Source organism: Pyxicephalus adspersus, chromosome 9 (assembly GCF_032062135.1).
Source record: "Pyxicephalus adspersus chromosome 9, UCB_Pads_2.0, whole genome shotgun sequence".
NCBI lineage: Eukaryota > Metazoa > Chordata > Amphibia > Anura > Pyxicephalidae > Pyxicephalus > Pyxicephalus adspersus.
Genome location: NC_092866.1, coordinates 39264940 through 39282353, shown reverse-complemented (window position 1 = coordinate 39282353; position 17414 = coordinate 39264940). Strand labels below are relative to the sequence as shown.

General features: G+C 39.9%; 1 protein-coding gene and 1 pseudogene across 1 annotated transcript in view; both read right to left on the bottom strand.

Moving 5' to 3' along the window:
• Positions 1–8588, bottom strand: part of ROM1 (retinal outer segment membrane protein 1) — a 24645-nt gene extending 16057 nt beyond the window's left edge. Inside the window, exons 1-2 of the mRNA XM_072421628.1 lie at positions 7854–8588; positions 6077–6323 (exon numbers count right to left, since the gene is read on the bottom strand). Coding sequence (XP_072277729.1) covers positions 6077–6323; positions 7854–8434 — 828 coding nt within the window. The 5' untranslated portion in view covers positions 8435–8588. The remainder of the gene's footprint in view (positions 1–6076; positions 6324–7853) is intronic.
• Positions 1622–4619, bottom strand: LOC140337808 (SWI/SNF-related matrix-associated actin-dependent regulator of chromatin subfamily D member 2 pseudogene; annotated as a pseudogene).
• Positions 8589–17414: the final 8826 nt, after the last annotated feature.

Below are 17414 nucleotides of genomic sequence, written 5' to 3'. Positions count from 1 at the left end.
CTACAATTTAAAAAAAAAATTTCATGAAAAACGATGGATCACTTTTGGTACAGAAATCTAGACCTCAGTGTAACGCTCAGGAGGTTAACAACCGATCAACAATTATTCACCATTATTTTGAACGATAATATAGTGCACGATTCTGTACATGCTGTAACAAAACGACTGTTCAAATATAATCCACCAATAATATACACAGACTAGATACGATCGTTTGAGCGATGCAGGAAGTGACGTGTACAAGAGAAAGTATACCGCAAAACCATCCACGATCACTGAACAACCATACACACAATAGATAGCAAACGATCGACGCCCAATCAGATCCGCCAGGACGGTCGATCGTTTCCATCGACATTCCTTGTTCATCTGCGTTGTTGGCCAGCCATGCACTTTTTTTGTTAACAATTATTGGACAATCGGTCGTTAATTGTTCATTTCCAACGCCAATTATTGCATGTGTGTACATAGCCTTAACCACTGTACACGTTTGAAATAAGGCAGCTGCTTACACAGAATAGCTTATTTTGTTTACACTGGACCTACCCGTAAGGACAGAAATATAGGAACTACCATTCCTGAGGGCACACTCTCAGGTCAGACACACAAGACTAATTCTAGAATTGTTGACTGATCCTGGCTTCATGATATAGGGTTATGTCTCTTGATGTGTCTCTTTAGGGCCAGGGCTGTTAACAGTGTTTCTGTCACTTCTTGGGTAGCTGTAGTAGTAAGATTTAATTGCACACTGGACCAGTTATGAGTAATAGAAACCATCACTTCTGTGATCCTGCTGTTGTCCATGTGTTACCAGCACTGTGTGACATTAGATGCCTGTCTGGTAAGTGACTATACTTTTTTGAACTCTTATGGTTGCATGCTTGTTTTTAAAAACTGTCTTGCTAGGTATTCAAGGCATGAAAATAAGATGACAGGCCCTAAAAACAATTAGCAGCTCCCATGTTTCTGTCTTCATAGTTTCCTTTAAAACCAGTAAATACCAGATAATAGTTAAACTGATGACAGACAATCAGAATCTTTATTTTTAAATCTGTTTGGTTGACTCAGTGAAGTTTGCTTCCTCATTTGTACTTATTGGTCTTATCTCTACAGTTACCAATTTTCCAAATGTCTAAATTTTTTTTAATGATATTCTTAACTATTAGAATATTGGAATAAGGTATGCAGCTTAGGAAAAAGTCTGAACCAGATCTCTAATTTATTGCACACTACAGTTTTACATAGGTTACCAACTTTAAACAAAATCTTTAAAACTCAAGACATATCTACATGGCTTTGCTGGTTTCGTTTTTTGGTCCATAGTCATGAATTTGCACCTGCATAGATCAATGGCACACACCCTGAGAAACAAACAGTATGGCTCCAGGTTGCAAGTTGCACATTCAGCATTTTGCGCAGCAGTTTCACAGCATGTACATCCCCATTTCTACTTCCTGCTAGATGGGGAGGGGGGGGGGGGATATGTATAATTCCAACCTCTGGCAAAACATCATTGCTGTAAAATTGCAAAGACTTGCAAGGCGCAAAAGTAATTGTAAATATGACTTGCAAAGTGCAAAAGTAATATAAAGAATATTCCCTTTATAAATATAAAAAGAACAAGTAATAAAAATTCCTAATCTTCAATTTTTCTGGAAGCAGAAAGCCTTCCCCAGCAGTACCATAAAAAGCTTTATAACCCCCTCCCCCACCATATAGTGCAAATAGTATACTTCCATGTAGTAACCTCAAAACCTAAAGTTACGTCCACTGACTGAAATGGACTTAGGAAACTTAGGACTGACAACTTTTCTAAGGTGACAGAATGTATACAACATGTATATCAAACCACATGAGTTTTAAGTACAGTGTTTTCCAGAATGTGCTTATGTGAAAAGTATTCCCAGGACCTGCTCAAGTTCCTGTCTCTGCTGCTGGACTTTGAAGAAAACATATCTCCCAACAGCTTCATAATCCCAAGGCTACTCATAGAAATCAGAATGTCTCTCTTTTTCTGGATTTCCCATTAACTCAGCCCATCCCATCAGTCATGATCTTGAGATCCCTGCTTTGAGATTGCAGACAGTCTTGAATGAACTCCTGGGGGTTGTTGCTAAAGCTCAACATAAATTCCCCCTGTGTCTTTAGCTGGGGTCATCCACCTCAACATCAATGTCATAACACGCTGTCTTCTTCTGATCATTCAGATCAACACTAATGGTGTGGTTAATTATTATGGGATCCAGGTGCTGCAAGAGACTTGCCAGTTTCATTGGGATGTCAGAGAACCTCATTCAGATGCAGGTATAGATCTGCCTGAAGTATCGGTTACAGTTGATGTATTCCTTCTCATGGCTGTCCTGTAGCTTGTTATTCTTGATGTACAGCCACAATGCTTGCATGATATTGGTACAGGTCAGAGTGCGAACACCCAGGAGCCGAGCCAGGCGGGTGTCCAATTTATACTGGGGAGACTTGTGGTCCAGCATTAGAAGCAAGGTACACTTCACATTCACGTCCCCTGGTCTTTTCACCTGAAATTAATTTGTCCCCTGGTTTCCATTCTGTGACAGTCAACTAGTTGGTTGTCTGGCCCATACAGCTCTTTATCCAGCTCAATAACAAGACTTTTAAAAAATGAGAACTTCCTCTTCTGCTTACTAGGATCATCCAACAGTTTTCCTTTAACTCGCAGCTCCCAGGATTCTCTCTGCTTCCTCTCTATCAGGTTTCGTGGTAGTGAATGTGTTGGAAATATATATCCTCAACTTGGGCTTTTGAGTCAGATTTTTTTTTTTTTGGCATCTCCATCCTTTTCCTGGCAATTGTGTGATTTAGTTTTCTTTCAAAACCAAGAGGTCCATGTATGCCTGTGATTCTGGGACCAGTTCTCTGATCCTCTGGGGCAGAAATTTTCCTCCTCTTCACCCCCCTCCTCTGTGTGCCTAAATAAGGATGTCCTTGTGGGCCAATAAGCCTCTTCCTAAATAGTTCCATCAACATGGGTTTCATTGCAGGTCTCATGGGGGGACCTGCACCATATCCTGGCATCATCATGAGCCAACCAGCATGCTTGGTAGTGGCATCCCTGCTGCAGGACTCATTCCAGGTCTCAAAAACAACATACTACGAGGAGCACAAAAACCAAACAAGGAGTCCTAAAGAGGCAAGTAAGAACCTCCTGGGTGTGTGGTCTCTTTTTTGTTCTTTCAAAGGTTGCTTAAGATAGAGAGGCAGGTAAGCAGAAGTGAAGACTGCCAGTACACAACAGGATCGCACTCTTTCAGGGCTGTCCACAACAAATGAGTTGTTTGAGACTTAAAGAGGAGCTAAACTGAAAAGTCACCTAAAAAGATAAAAAATACACTTGCCTTCAATCTCGCAGAGCAATTGATTGGTCTGGAGGGGTCTTCCATCGGGTCCCGGCATCTGTCTTCGAGCTGGCTCTCTGGGTACCGCCATCTTCTCCTCCAATTCCGGGTTCTTCTGCCTATGTCACCCGACCCAGGGGCAAGATTGGGTGACGTAGATGGGAAAAAACTTGCCGATCTCACTATGCATGATCTTTTTCCCTTTTAACGAAAGGGCTCCTTCTGCGCATGCCTGAGATGCTCGGGCATGTGAAGAAGGAGCACCCAAGAGCCTCTCGGGATGTGTGACCTAGGTATCCAGGGAGGCTCTGTGCTCCCATTCATTCTCGATCGCCTAGGTTTTAGTTTACAATTCAACATTTTTAAACATTAGTTATCAAGGCAGTGCTCAGGAAACAGAAAAGTGAAAAACATATAATCAAACAAGTTGTAATAAACAGTCAGCCAACACAGTTGTCCATCTTGTATCCAGTGAGTGGCAATTAAGGCCGACCAAACTATCAAGACCCAGGCTCCCAAGGCCCCAGTCAATTACCTTCCTGTTCAGGCAAACCATTGTCCATAAGGAGAGCCATTTACTATTGTAGGCACCAAGAAAAGGGGAAACCAGGGTTAAATGGGTAAGGAGGGGGAAGGTACAACATTCAGATCACACCAGCCACAACTGGATGAGTCCCCGACATTATTGCCAGTCCCAAAGGGAGAGGAAAAAATAAAAAATAGTAACTCATAGCACACTTTTTGGAACCGAATCATTGAATCAGTGAGTATTGCATGCATTTTTTCATTCACAAGAAACCAGGACATCTTTTGTTTGACCTGTGCTATGGTGGGAGTAGACAACAACCAGGCCTTTGTTATCATCATCTTGCCTGCAGTGAATAGGTAAGTCAGTAACAAAAGTTGGTTTTGATTGCATACTTCTAGTTTTAGGTTTAGTAATGCTTTGGTTGGACACTTAGGGAAAGAGCGAGCACCATACATTTTTGATCTAATAAGGAAGAGGATTTGAGCCTACAAGATTTTGGCAAAATGTTAAAGTGCCCTTTAGTGCTCAGACCAGCTCTTTTTCTCTTTGGAACAGAATAATGGAAAGTATACTTCTAGTCCAACATTCCGGGTTGGTCAGAATCTTGATGGAGTTATGGCAGCTATCTGAGTGGCAGTGGCTGTTCTTCTCTGGAGACAGTCTGCAAGGCAACCGCATGGTTATCTGCTCACACCCTTATATTATTGTACTAAACCTGCCTCTTTGAACACTAAAAATTTTGGTTAGAGAATGCTATCTATTCTGTCATAAAATAAATGTGAGATCAAAAAGCGAACAAATTAGCCACACACAAAGATGTAGATCCCTCTTTGTGTGTGGCTAATTTGTTCGTATGCTGGCAAAACGTTGTCAGGAAAATGAAAAAAATGACTGACAGGTATTTATACCATGACCTTTTCTGACATGCTTCATAGCAGGATGGGAATCTATCCTAACTGTGCTTTAAACTCAACCTGAGAACAGTGGTATGTGACTTTTGTGCTTTGAGTCTAAAAACCAATATGTAGATTAAAGCGGGACTTCTGCAGAACTCAGTCCAAAAGCAGTGAGCCCGGGATACAAACTGAAGCTGACCTAAAGAGTGTCTATGACTGCCAAGGTTCATACAATGTGGGTTGCAATGCAGCAGCCCATAACCAAAAACAGGTAAAGGCACTAGAGTTTACACTCTATTAGCAAATGAGAAGTACTCAATGGAACAGTTTAAAGAAAAGGTGAGTATTACAGCAAAGGCTGTTTGTTGTTTTTTTTTTAATTATTATTGTATCATGCATAAGGTATCAAGGAAAAAAATTATTTGATTTGCATACTTGTTTCATTAACCTAAAAATTATTAAAAACAGTGTGTCAGATTTCCAAAATGTCAGCCTCTTAGAAAAGATAACTTTAAATAAACATACCAAATAACTAGAAAAAATGACATTAGGAAACAATAACTTTCTGACTATCTAACTGAGTACAAGAGGAAGCAATGTTATATTTAAATCTGAATGAGTTCTGACTTCTTTATACTCCTGCAAACATGGTTTTGTGAAAAGCAGAGCTGCTACACCTGAACATATATATCAACCTCAAGGCAGAACTTCCAATCCATACACTTGTTCATGGATAGAAAAAGAAGGGAAAGGATGAACCTTCTGAAACTCACTAAATTTAACAATAAATAAAGCTGCCAACCCCTTTAGTAGCAAATAAATAGGAAAAAAAAAAAATCTTCCTAATGCAAACCTCTAAAGTTAACTACTGGGTTCTTGCTGTTATTTGATTCTTATACTGAGTAATATTTTTTATCATCAAATGGATTTGAATTTTCAATTTTCAAAGACAGGCCCAGCCTCATGGGGCTGGGCTCTACTGCCTGGCCTTCCACTATCCAATAACAGTGCCAACAGTGGCTAATAAGGGCATTCTTGCTAAAAAGTAGGAAAGACAGCTCTGGAGTTGGGTCTTAAACACTGAAGTTGGAAAAAACAACTGCTTTGTAGTTGAATGCACTTAGGGTTAATAGGCCACAGAAGCAAGATTTATGGGTAAAATAAATGTTTTAAAGGTTACTTTAATTTACCTGTACTTAAGCAAGACATTTATTTTTACACATTTGAAAAGGCAGAAAATTGATGTCTAATAGTAACAAAGCATTGGCCATTTCTCTCACCTGCAGAAGAAAGAACATAGTGACCGCAGCCCCATTTGTGGCCATGATTCCAGTATAGTAACTCAATAAGGCATCTCTGCAGCCTCTGATCCAGATGTTTAGCTCATCTGTCTGGTAGCTGTAGCTGTAATGGGCTGAGTTATTGGTGATCTGGTTTTGGATGCAAGGCCTAGGAGAGTTGGGGTTACAGCAGCTGAATGGAACGCTGTCCATTAGGTATCTGCCATCCACATTGCTTTTTATACGACTGCAGATAAAAGAATAATATTAATAATTGAAAGGGAGAGCAGCAAAGAAACATTACAGATGAGGAAGAATGTTAAAACATCAAAGCAGTATACACAGTTTTAGCTATAGCTCCTATAGCAACCGTCAGTAAATATCACATTGCACAATATGTGAGCTTTGCCAGGCATAATAGTAACCCAATCCTTATTTCCTCAATTCCAATTTCAGTAACATTAGCACATTAAAAAGCACCCAAGCAACAGTGTTTGTTTTTTCCTACTGATTTTTTTCATCAGTGGGGCCAAATTAACAGGATACCAGGAACTTTTGTCTGAACACCAAGTACCTTTCTTTTTTCTGCTATTATCCGTAGTATAACAAATGTAATATAATTGGATTACTGGTGAAAAATGGATGACTAAACTGGAATGCTTTTACTTCAGGTGAGCACAGGAAGTTATGGGCTTCAAGGATATCTAAATCCAAGAACAAATGGTAATGTGCTGCAGCTTACCAATCATTATATGTGGTGGCTAAATTAGTTTTTCTTTTTTTGGGCCAAGTACATTTTCTTCAAGTACAAAAAGATATCTGCTAATTTTGCCCGAACTGCAGTGTGCTTGTACCCTCCTGATATCTTAAACAATGTTTAAGCTTTCCTAGCTATCACTTGAACCTATACAATGGAGATAAATCATAGAGGGGTGCTTGTAGTTCAAATCAGTAGAGCAACCTTGGGTAACAACACACGTCCACCATACAGTATCGCATTGTCATCCTACGTCAAGAAATGTTTTATTGGCAGGGCTATCAGGCAAAATTAAAGGGAAAACCAAAGAAGCTATACCATCTAAGAACTGGTAGGCTGCCTTATGCTTTTGTTTTTTGGGTTAAGATTCACTTTATTGTTACAATTTGTGATTTAATGCTGACAAAGAGTCTGAGTTATGAAAGCTCTCCAAGACTGGAGAAGACAAACTATTATGGGAGAATTTACTGGATCCAGTAAACCTGGAATTGATTTCATAAAAGTATTTGCTTTTTTTGTATCTTTGTATCTTTTTTCATCTTGTTCTATTTCTTCCATTGCTTCCATTTCCTCCCCCTTCCCTCTTCTGTATGAAACCCTAAATATAGAATGTTTTAACAAAAATTTGCTATTTGTTGCCAAATGTTTTCATTCCTGGACCAGATATATTCCAAGTTTGCTGCATCACACAGGTTCTCCCATGGTAGTCTATCTTCTCCAGTCTTGGAGACTAAATCAAGCCAAATGTCCAAGTATATTATGACATATAACTATTAAGATAGCAATAATGATGTCAACTGGAAGAAATATGGGTCATTTACATGAGCTGTAACAGGGACCAAATATATTATTTGTTTTTATTACTTAAATTAAAAAGTCATAGGTTATTCACTGTTTAACATTTGCTCCTTATTTGTGGTCTAATTATGCTAGATAATGCTATACCAGTCTAATTATTCTACTAATTTATTCTGCAGAGGGTTATAATATTGTATTTTTCTAATTGTATTAAAAACTCACTCTTTTACTTCCTTGGAGGAGAAGTCCAGATAACGATTGCTGATCCACTGAACCTCAAACCAGTCTTTGTAGTGGTTGTTCCCGCAGCATTGGAAGTCCATTTGCAGTTTGTCCATGGTTCTTTTCTGGTAACAACGACCTGGAGTGTCAGTATCCTTGTAGAACCTAATGCCGTTTCTCAAGCCAATCTTCAGAGATTCTTCCAAACTTCCTCTCATTACAATGCTAAGAAAAAGAGCAGTCAGGCAGAGCAGACAACTCAGAATGGACAGGAAAAAATAAGGAAGCATGAAAGACTTCCAGCGAGGATATTTGGCCATATCAAGTGAGTCCTGGCTGATTTTGCTTGTGAATAGACCAAGCAAGACTCCCACAAGTCCAGCTGCAATTACGGTGTTAGGAACAGCATGAGCCACGGTGTTGTCCATCACTTCATTGTGTATCCATAATTGAACTTTTAGGAAGATCCCCAAACCAAAAGTCAGACATCCAACTAGGATACTGACCCAAGAGAGAACCCATAGAGTTTGAGCAAGTTTCACCCGCTTTTGAAAAGTAAATTTGGTCTTGAAAAGAACCATCTTGATTCAGAAGGCAAGGTAAGGGGATCTAAGAACCCTTTTTAGTTACCTCTACTGGGGTGGGATTTTGGGGATGAGAGAGAGCAAGACCCAAAGGTTTTCAGCGTAAGACAAGGTAGCAGAGAGAGTCCTAGGTGGAAAGAGAATCGGATTAGCTAGCGAATAATCCAACACTCAGCTGTTCCTACTGACAATCGCTCATTAACACTCTCCCCTCCTGTCCTGCTGTGCCTTTGTCAACCCGTTTTCTATTCCACCTCCTATCACTAAGAGCAGGCCTGTCTTGTCTTCTACCATATCTTAACAGCAGACACTAAAACACTAAAGGCAACACCTATCAAGCATCATCATCAAGTTTGTTATTAACATTACCATACTATCTCCCATTTAAACAAATATAATATATTTAACACACTGTAATAAATATGTTTAATTGAATGTAAAATTAAATGAGTATTGAAAATGTCTATTATTCTACATTTACTTTTAATCACTCCATAGATTTTAAATAATAGAAAGTTCTTGTTTAAAAGCAATGAACGTAAAATATTTAAGGTCTGCCCTTGTGTTGTATCAATTGTCAAATGTTGGGCCTTTTTATTTTAAATAACTGATAAAGTGTTCAAGTGACACTTATTTGTATAGTTATTTATCATGCCACCACTTTCCATACAGCAGTGTCACTGTTTAAAACATATTATTGTTAATATTCATAATAAGTAGTATGACGATTTGCTTTTTACATACAAAATAGATCAGAAAGGAAAAAAAAGTAAGAACCATCCATAAAACCCACAGTATGTTAAATTTCAAATGTACTTAGTAGTCAGTAGTTGATCTGTTATGCAGTTTAAATAAAGTTCCAGTGGGAGCGTTTTTTTTAATGGGGTTTGAATTTATTAAAGTTAACAATAAATGTACTAGAAGGTTTTGAAAAGAATGTTGTGTTATTTTTTATTGCATTAGGTTCTATTGTGTATACATTCAGTCACCAGTTTTTTCATACCTAGTCATCCTATTATAAATATCTTGTCTGACAAGTATCTCCTCCCTGATTACAGCAGACACAATCTTGTTAACAGCTGCCAGCTCAATAATTCCATAATGACCCTGTTAGCAGGTTGTTTGTTTCTCACCCATGTCTTCCACACCCTGTGACTGCCACTTTCTCACTTGATGTGTCACTTTCACTGTACCCTGCTACTTATGTATTCTTCACCAAAACATCGCTAGATTTGATTTGAGACTAGAATTTATTTATATTAAGACTAGCAAATGTATATATGTATACATACAGTTTTTTCTTTTCAGGTCAATGACACCTGGAGTTTAGCTTTCTATATATGTCGGGATTACTAAAGAAGAATTGCTGAGGCTCACTCAGGAAAGCCATTGACAGAAAATAGAACCACCTCCTAAAAGGCTGTCAGACACTGAGCTAATTGAAAATTAGACACACCATTAAAAGCTTGTTATTGTTAGGCTTTTCTGTTGTTATGCCCCCTCTGTGACACTAAGTGTGCAAAACCTTAGGTCATGATTAGATGCAAGGGAACAATTCAGCCTGCAAAAGCATAGGTTTATAAAAGCATAATTTGTGTGGTAAATGTATTGTTGTGCATTATTTGCTATTATTAACAATGCTAATTTTGGTTTTATCACATGGGTCAGTTGGGTTTATTACATATGGAATAAAATAGCTTCATAAGGATAATCAACAAATTTAGCATCCTAAAATACTGAAAGAGCGCTGATGGGGGCTACAGATGACAAACTTGCATACATACAACGATCAAGACTTTAACACTGGATGATAAGGTTGCCCTGGGGAATCAAGCTTACAATCTAAAGCAGTCCTAAACTGAAAAAAAACAAAAGGCAAAATGGTAATTGACAAAAGAGATTTGCAAAGAGCTGGCTCCTGGTGGCTTTTTGTTTTGTTGCTAAACTACATGCATGCATTGTGCAGTGTGGAGCTTGGCATACTGAGCCAGATATTCAATGACCTAAGAGAATCACCCTGGATCTGTATAACCTGGCGATGGCAGTGAAGAGGGCATCTGTGATGCAGTAGTCACAGGTTCAGGACTTGTCATCCCTGAAAAGAGCTGGCAAACATGGCATTCAATAAGTCAGGAAATGGAATGGTGGCTAGTTGGAATGGTTAGTAGAGACAGGACACTCTGGAGAAGTCTTGGAGATAAGCATAAGTAGAGGTTACAAGAGAGGAAGTCATATGTAGGTCTCTGGAGGAGTGGAGAGGACAGTAAGGGGGTTATTAATGTGAAAAGCTGGAAATGTAAATGTGTCAGGGGTTGTATATCTCAGCTTTTGTACATTTTACAGCAGATAGCAGCGGGCCAACAACATTCAGCCCCAGTTGACACACTATATGAGCAAGGTTCTGGGATGTGAGGCAGCAGTAACCACACTGCAACCTCCCCGCTAGTCTGAACCAGACCTTAGTCACAACTGGTATTGCAATTGAAACAGATAAAGAGCAGTTTTTAGGCCTTTACGAATCCACTCCCCCCCTCAATTTATGGATTTAAAGTGCAATTACAACTTGGCTGTTAAAAGTGTTTGTGACCCCTAATAATTAACTTATCATATCTGTTCCATTTTGGTCTGGTAAATTAAAAATGATTTTGTTATGTCTGTTCAACAAGGGAAAAAATATCATCTAGTAGTAAAATTTCTAAAAACAAAAATGAATGCAGCCTCCACATTTAAAGCCAGGTAGACTACCAAAAAAATTACATTTTTGTTCTTGGGTGTAGCTATGCAGTGTTTCCACACCCTTTAGAGACATAGTCAGAGTGGGGTGGGGACCCACTATACCTGTCCTGATCACCATATCACCAGCAATTAAAGTGAGAGGGTAAATACATTACTTTTTGTTGCCACCAGAAAAGAAGTAGAGAGGAAATCCTCCAATGGTGAAAATTGTTCCTGGGACTAATGTTTAACAAGGGACTTTAAGCAATTTCCTTTTAGTAGTAAGTGAAGAAAAATCTCCCTAATGATAAACACAAAAAACTGATAACAGTTTAAACCCTTCCCCTGCTCCATGTACAGACCCAAAATCTTTGTCACTCAAGAACAAATCTAGTGTGTTTTAACCTGTCCCCAGGCATTTGATCTATTTTGCTGCATCGCTGAACAACTGACAGCTAACAACTGCAGCTTTTTCTACAGGAGGGAAACGCAGCTGGCTCCTGCTTCTATCCACCTTCCTCTCCATAAAAGGAATAGCACTGTCTGTACAGCCCTCATTTGTTCATTTCTACTGATGCTGGAAAAGATCACTAACGATCATCTCTAGCAAAAATGCACCTTCCCACTATACCATTTTGCTGCAATGCATTGCCACACCAATTAACAAGAGGTATTTTCTGCAGCATGGAAGAATTGACACCTACTGTAGTTGTAGGTTGCCATCCTAAATGAATGGTACCACCACTTACTGCACTAAATACTGCGTGTTAAAATAATACAAGTGTGTATTACTACAATGCATAGATGTAAAGCTAGCCATAAGTCTTTGCTGTGAGTGCTAAGTTAGTGTTTTATTTAGCATAAAGTTCTATTCACACATATTTGCTTTGGTGCATTGTAGGTATAGTGTTGTGTCTTGTTGGTACAGTTTACATGCATTGCCAGTCATCCCCATGTAACATACATTTTGCTGGAAATATTAAAATAAGTTCAGCAAAGAGAACATTTTTTAACACACTGCACCAGCAACAAAACCTAAAACACAAGTATTTTTTATTTTATTTTTTTTAACACTACCCATGAGGTTTTTAGTACTGTCAAGGACATTTTATAAATGTATAAACTTCAGCTATTAGGCTCAAACTGATATTATGATCATACAAGAAAGTCCACAGACACTGGAATATATATACAGGGTAAGTTGCTGTTCTGATTTTTTGTACTGAAAATGGTGTTATTTATACAGAGAATGCAGCAGGTGGTACAAAAAATAAGGTATTCAGCTCAGCCAATCACAGGTATATAAAAAAAAGTTAAATTAGTTTTTCAGACTTTATGTCATCCTCCTACCTACTCTTTCACTTCCAGATCATAAAAGTAACAGCCCTTTTGTTAATTTACACCATTTCTTACAATCTTTGTATCTGTTCATAGAAATGCACTTCCTATTAACAGATACATCATGGATGTCTGAACTCATCATCATCCCCCCCTCAAATTCCAAATCCCCCCTGACATATATCTAACTGTTAACAACACTGTTATTCGGCTCTCCCCTCAGGCACGTTGTCTTGGTATCACCTTTGACTCGGCCCTCTCATTTACCCCCCATATTCAGAACATTTCCAGGTCCTGTCACTTTCACCTACGCAACATCTCCAAAATCCGCCCCTACCTGTCCCCAGAGACCACCAAACTCCTTGTACATGCTCTTATCATCTCCCGTCTGGACTACTGTAACATTCTTCTCGCTGGTATTCCACTAACCCGACTCTCTCCTCTACAATCTATTATGAACGCTGCAGCCAGACTCATCCATCCTTCCCTCCGCTCCTCTTCCGCTGCATCTCTTTGTAGTTCTCTCCATTGGCTTCCATTTCACCTTAGAATCAAATTCAAGCTCCTGTGCTTTGCCTTCAAATCCCTACACAGTTATTGTCCCACTTACATTTCTGTAACAAATACTCCCCCTGCTCCTCTCTCTGCTCCTCCAATGACCTACTAATGACTTCCTCACTCATAACCTCATCACACGCACGGATACAAGACTTCTCTAGAGCTGCCCCAACTCTCTGGATTGGTCTTCCTCGTCCTATTTGGCTTGCTCCTACTTTCTGCTCATTTAAAAGAGCGCTCAAAACCCATTTTTTCAAACTTGCCTACCCGTCTTCTTCTGTCATTTGAAACCACCACTACTTCCCACCACTACATATCTTCCATCCTATTGTGTGTGAAATTCCCCCACCTACTAGATTGTAAGCTCTTCGGGGCAGGGTCCTCTCCTCCTGTATCACTGTCTATATTAGTCTGTCATTTGCAATCCCTATTTAATGTACAGCGCTGCGTAATATGTTGGCGCTATATAAATCCTGTTTATTAATAATAATAATAATAATAATAATAATATTCCTACTATCAAAGAATCCCACCAGGTGTTAGCCTCACTCAATTTAGCCATAGTCCTGCCATATTTTTCACCGGGAATTCTGTCACAAAGTGAAGTATACAGACAAGATGGAGAAACAAAACCAATTGCCTTCTGAAGTACCTAAATCAAGTATACTGTCTGATGTAAAATCACTCAATTATTTTGCTCTGTATACGGTTTGCTGTCTGAAGTACAGGTCTTAGGGATACACCAACCACTGATCCAAAGCGTGCACTTCCCTATTTATTAATGCCTGCGGTGTTGCCATATCCTTTATGTTAGTTCTTTGCATTTCCTTTATGTCAGTTCTTTGCACATTTTAATAAACCAAATAATATTTGCTGATATGAAAATAAAAATGTAATTGAATTATCAAGCAGGTGTTATTGTACATTGTGTATTATGAATACGCACGTCTTTTCTCTGGATTTTTTTAATATTAATTGCTAGGTTTTAAAAAAAAGTTTTTGACAATGTTGCATATATAGTACAATATTCTGGCTTCCATTTGTACATTGTTCGTTAAATCCTGATCTGCAGCAGTTGAAGAATATGCAGCCAGGGGTGGAATAAATGTAGTAATCTCTCATTCTCAGCCATTTAGACGAGATGAGTGAGTGATATGATTGTTCAGCTGTCACAGAGGGCCTGTACACACAGACACATTCGCTGAATTAGGGCATTGGGGAAGAAAAAAAACGAAAAATCTTTACTATAAGTGTCCACAAATACAGTGCAAAATGAGCCTCACTCTTCAGATTTATACACAGTAACCCTGTAAAGTACCTGATGTTTGGTGTTCTGAGTATATATGAGTAAGTATCTCCTTCCTATTCTTCCAGCTTGCTAATCAGACAATTGCCATACCATATCCTGTCATATGGGGTAGGGGGAGGTCCTGAACCCTGTGTAGTAGAATAGCAGTCAAGAAGAGTATGGAAAAGGTAGGACCTCAATTAGGTTTGTCATGGGAAGAATAATCCCTTTACTGTTTGTTAAAGTTTTCGCCAATGGGAACACAGACAAAAATAATAACAAGGTTCTAACCCATCCATAATCAATCCATAATTACTAGTACTTTTGGCATGAACCTAAAAAGGTATAATTGCTAGCTTATAGGCAGGGGTGTGGTTGTGGTGGGCAGTCTCCCCCTTTAGAGATGTGTGTGGAGGAAGTGGCATAGGGCCCAACATTTGAGGCGGAGGCCGGGAGCCTTTCATGGAGCACATATCCAGGGAGTTATCAACATAGGAGTAATGCCCAGCCTGTGATACCTCACTGTCTTCTGAGGAGCTGTCCTCGAGGACCCTTTGGGTCAGCATGTAGTGTTGGCCCTGTGAGGATGTGTGCTGGATCTGTAGAGCAGGCAAGAAAGGTGGGGTATCCCCAGGAGAGAGTGGGGCTGCTGGAGATGCCTGTTGTGAGGCAGAGGGGGATACCTCCTCACCCTCTCCACGTGCTGCAGAGAGTGTGGACGCCATCTTAGCTCCAGAGCCCCGCACTGTTGAGCTGGCAAAGAATCCAGGAGTAGAGCTCTGGGATGTAGTAGACGAGGCTGCTCATGCCCCTGCACCTCTGGGATCTTTCTGACAGCATCTGTTGCCCACATTATACAAAAATGCCCTAATAAATATAGATGACAGTATGGAGCAATGCAGAGCCCCATGTGATGTGGGGTCTTTATGTTTAAAAGGACTCAAATACCATCAATAAAGGGGAGGGGGGACAGTAGGCCAGCATGGCAAAGGGCTAGATTATGCTGAATGCCAGGAAATGAGGCAGGCGCTATCTGACTTGCTGCAGCTTCTAATGTACATATACATGTGAGAAGCTCATAGTGTGTAGTGAAATTAGAGTAAACAATTTCAGTAAAGGAGAGGAGCATGTACAAATTAAGATAAGGCTTAAGTTAATTTTCCTAATATTTAAGGTGTGACTTAGTAGGTTATAATTGTATTTATTTTTACCAGGGTCACATGACACTCCAGCGCTGGGTCTTCTCTCTGAGTGTATTCTACATTGCTTGTGTGGCAGGGACACTATGTGCTTTTTTTTTAATTGGACTAGAAGAGGAAGCTGTGTTGTCAAAGCCCCAGGATGGCAGATTTAGGTAGGTTATTTCAATCCTTTGGATTAGAGTGAGTGGGGGGTCTGGGACATTTGGCCTGGAATGTAATATACTGTATATATTGTATAGACTGTAATATACTAAAGCCACCCTATCGAAGGCCCATCATTACACTAGCTCAGGGGTCAGCAACCTTTACTATCAAAAGAGCCATTTTGCCTTCTCTTCCACTAAAGAAAAATAGTCTGGAGCCGCAAAACATAACACAGTTTATAAACTTTTAAAAGTTCTAATATTTTTTTAATTTTACCTGTTACAACAAGTGTGCATGTGTAGGCCTACTTTGAAATAAATTAAACACTGAACTATGCCCCTAGAAGCCTCCAGCTTCTAACGTATCATCCTGTTACATTAGAAGCTGGAGGCTTCTAACGTAACAGGGTAGATTTTTTTGATGGGCAGAGTTCTTTATGTTCTGACGATGCCTTAGCGATGAAATTTTAAGGGGTGTTAGCCACAGGTGTCCCTCATTTGCAGCTTTAATTTTGTTCACCTGTACCCCCCAATCTTGAGTAATTGGGGTTAGGTGCTAGAAGCCTCCAGCAATGTGTAACAGGGTAGATTATTTTGATGGGCAGAGTTCTTTATTTTCTGACGATGCCTTAGCGATTCAATTGTAGGTGGTGTTAGCCATAAGTGTCCCCCACTTGCACCTCTATTTTGGTGACCTGTACTGCCTCCCCCCCGTTCCAGAGAAATTGGGGTTCAGATGCTAGATGCTTCCAGCAATGTGTAACAGGGTAGATTTTTTTGATAGGCAGAGGTTTTATGAATTTTTAGGAGGTGTTAGCCACAGGTGTCCCGTACTTGCACCTCAAATTTTTTTCACCTGTACCCCCGTTTCCAGATAAATTGGGGTTTAGGTGCTAGAAGCCTCCAACAATGTGTAACAGGGTAGGGGTTTTTTGATGGGTGGAGTTTTTAGGAGGTGTTAGCCACAGGTGTCCCTCACTTGCACCTCTAATTTTGTTCACCTGTACCCCCTTCCTGTTCCAGAGAAATTGGGGTTCAGGTGCCTCCAGCAATGTGTAACGGTAGATTTTTTTGATGGGCAGAGTTCTTTATGTTCTGATGATAGCCTAACAATTAAGTTTTAGGGGGTGTTAGTCACAGGTGTCCACCTACATTTTTGGTTTTGTACATCTCCCCATTCCAGAGGAATTAGGGTTCAAAGGAGGGGGATGTCATTGTACACACCCATTTGTACACGCCCCGTGGTAAATTTATTTCACTGGTAGATTTTTTTCATTAGAACACCGGATAGGGAATCCCCCTCCTCCACAGTGTCTTGGGAGGAAGGGGATCCCCCATCAGAGATCTCCCCGCGGCAGCCGAAGGGAGCCACAACAAAGAGGCTGAAGAGCCGCATGCGGCTTCGGAGCCGCAGGTTGCAGACCCCTGCACTAGCTCATGCATTTAATAGTGTCTGTCAGTCTCCCTAAAACAGCCAATCTGCTTCAAGGTATTATTTTTGTTTGGTTTGGGGATTAAACAGACATAATGTCACGTTTTCAAAGAAAACATAAAAACTAACACTTATTCGTAATAATCATTCACACAGTGTGGCAATGAGCTGTCACGTAAATGAAGAGGGAGCAGTGAAGTCCCTGTCATCCTGTGGATGTGTCTGGGCCCTCTCATGTTCCCCATTTAAACAGCCACCAGCACACCATGTCAGGCCGCCCTCCCCCTCACAGTCACACTTT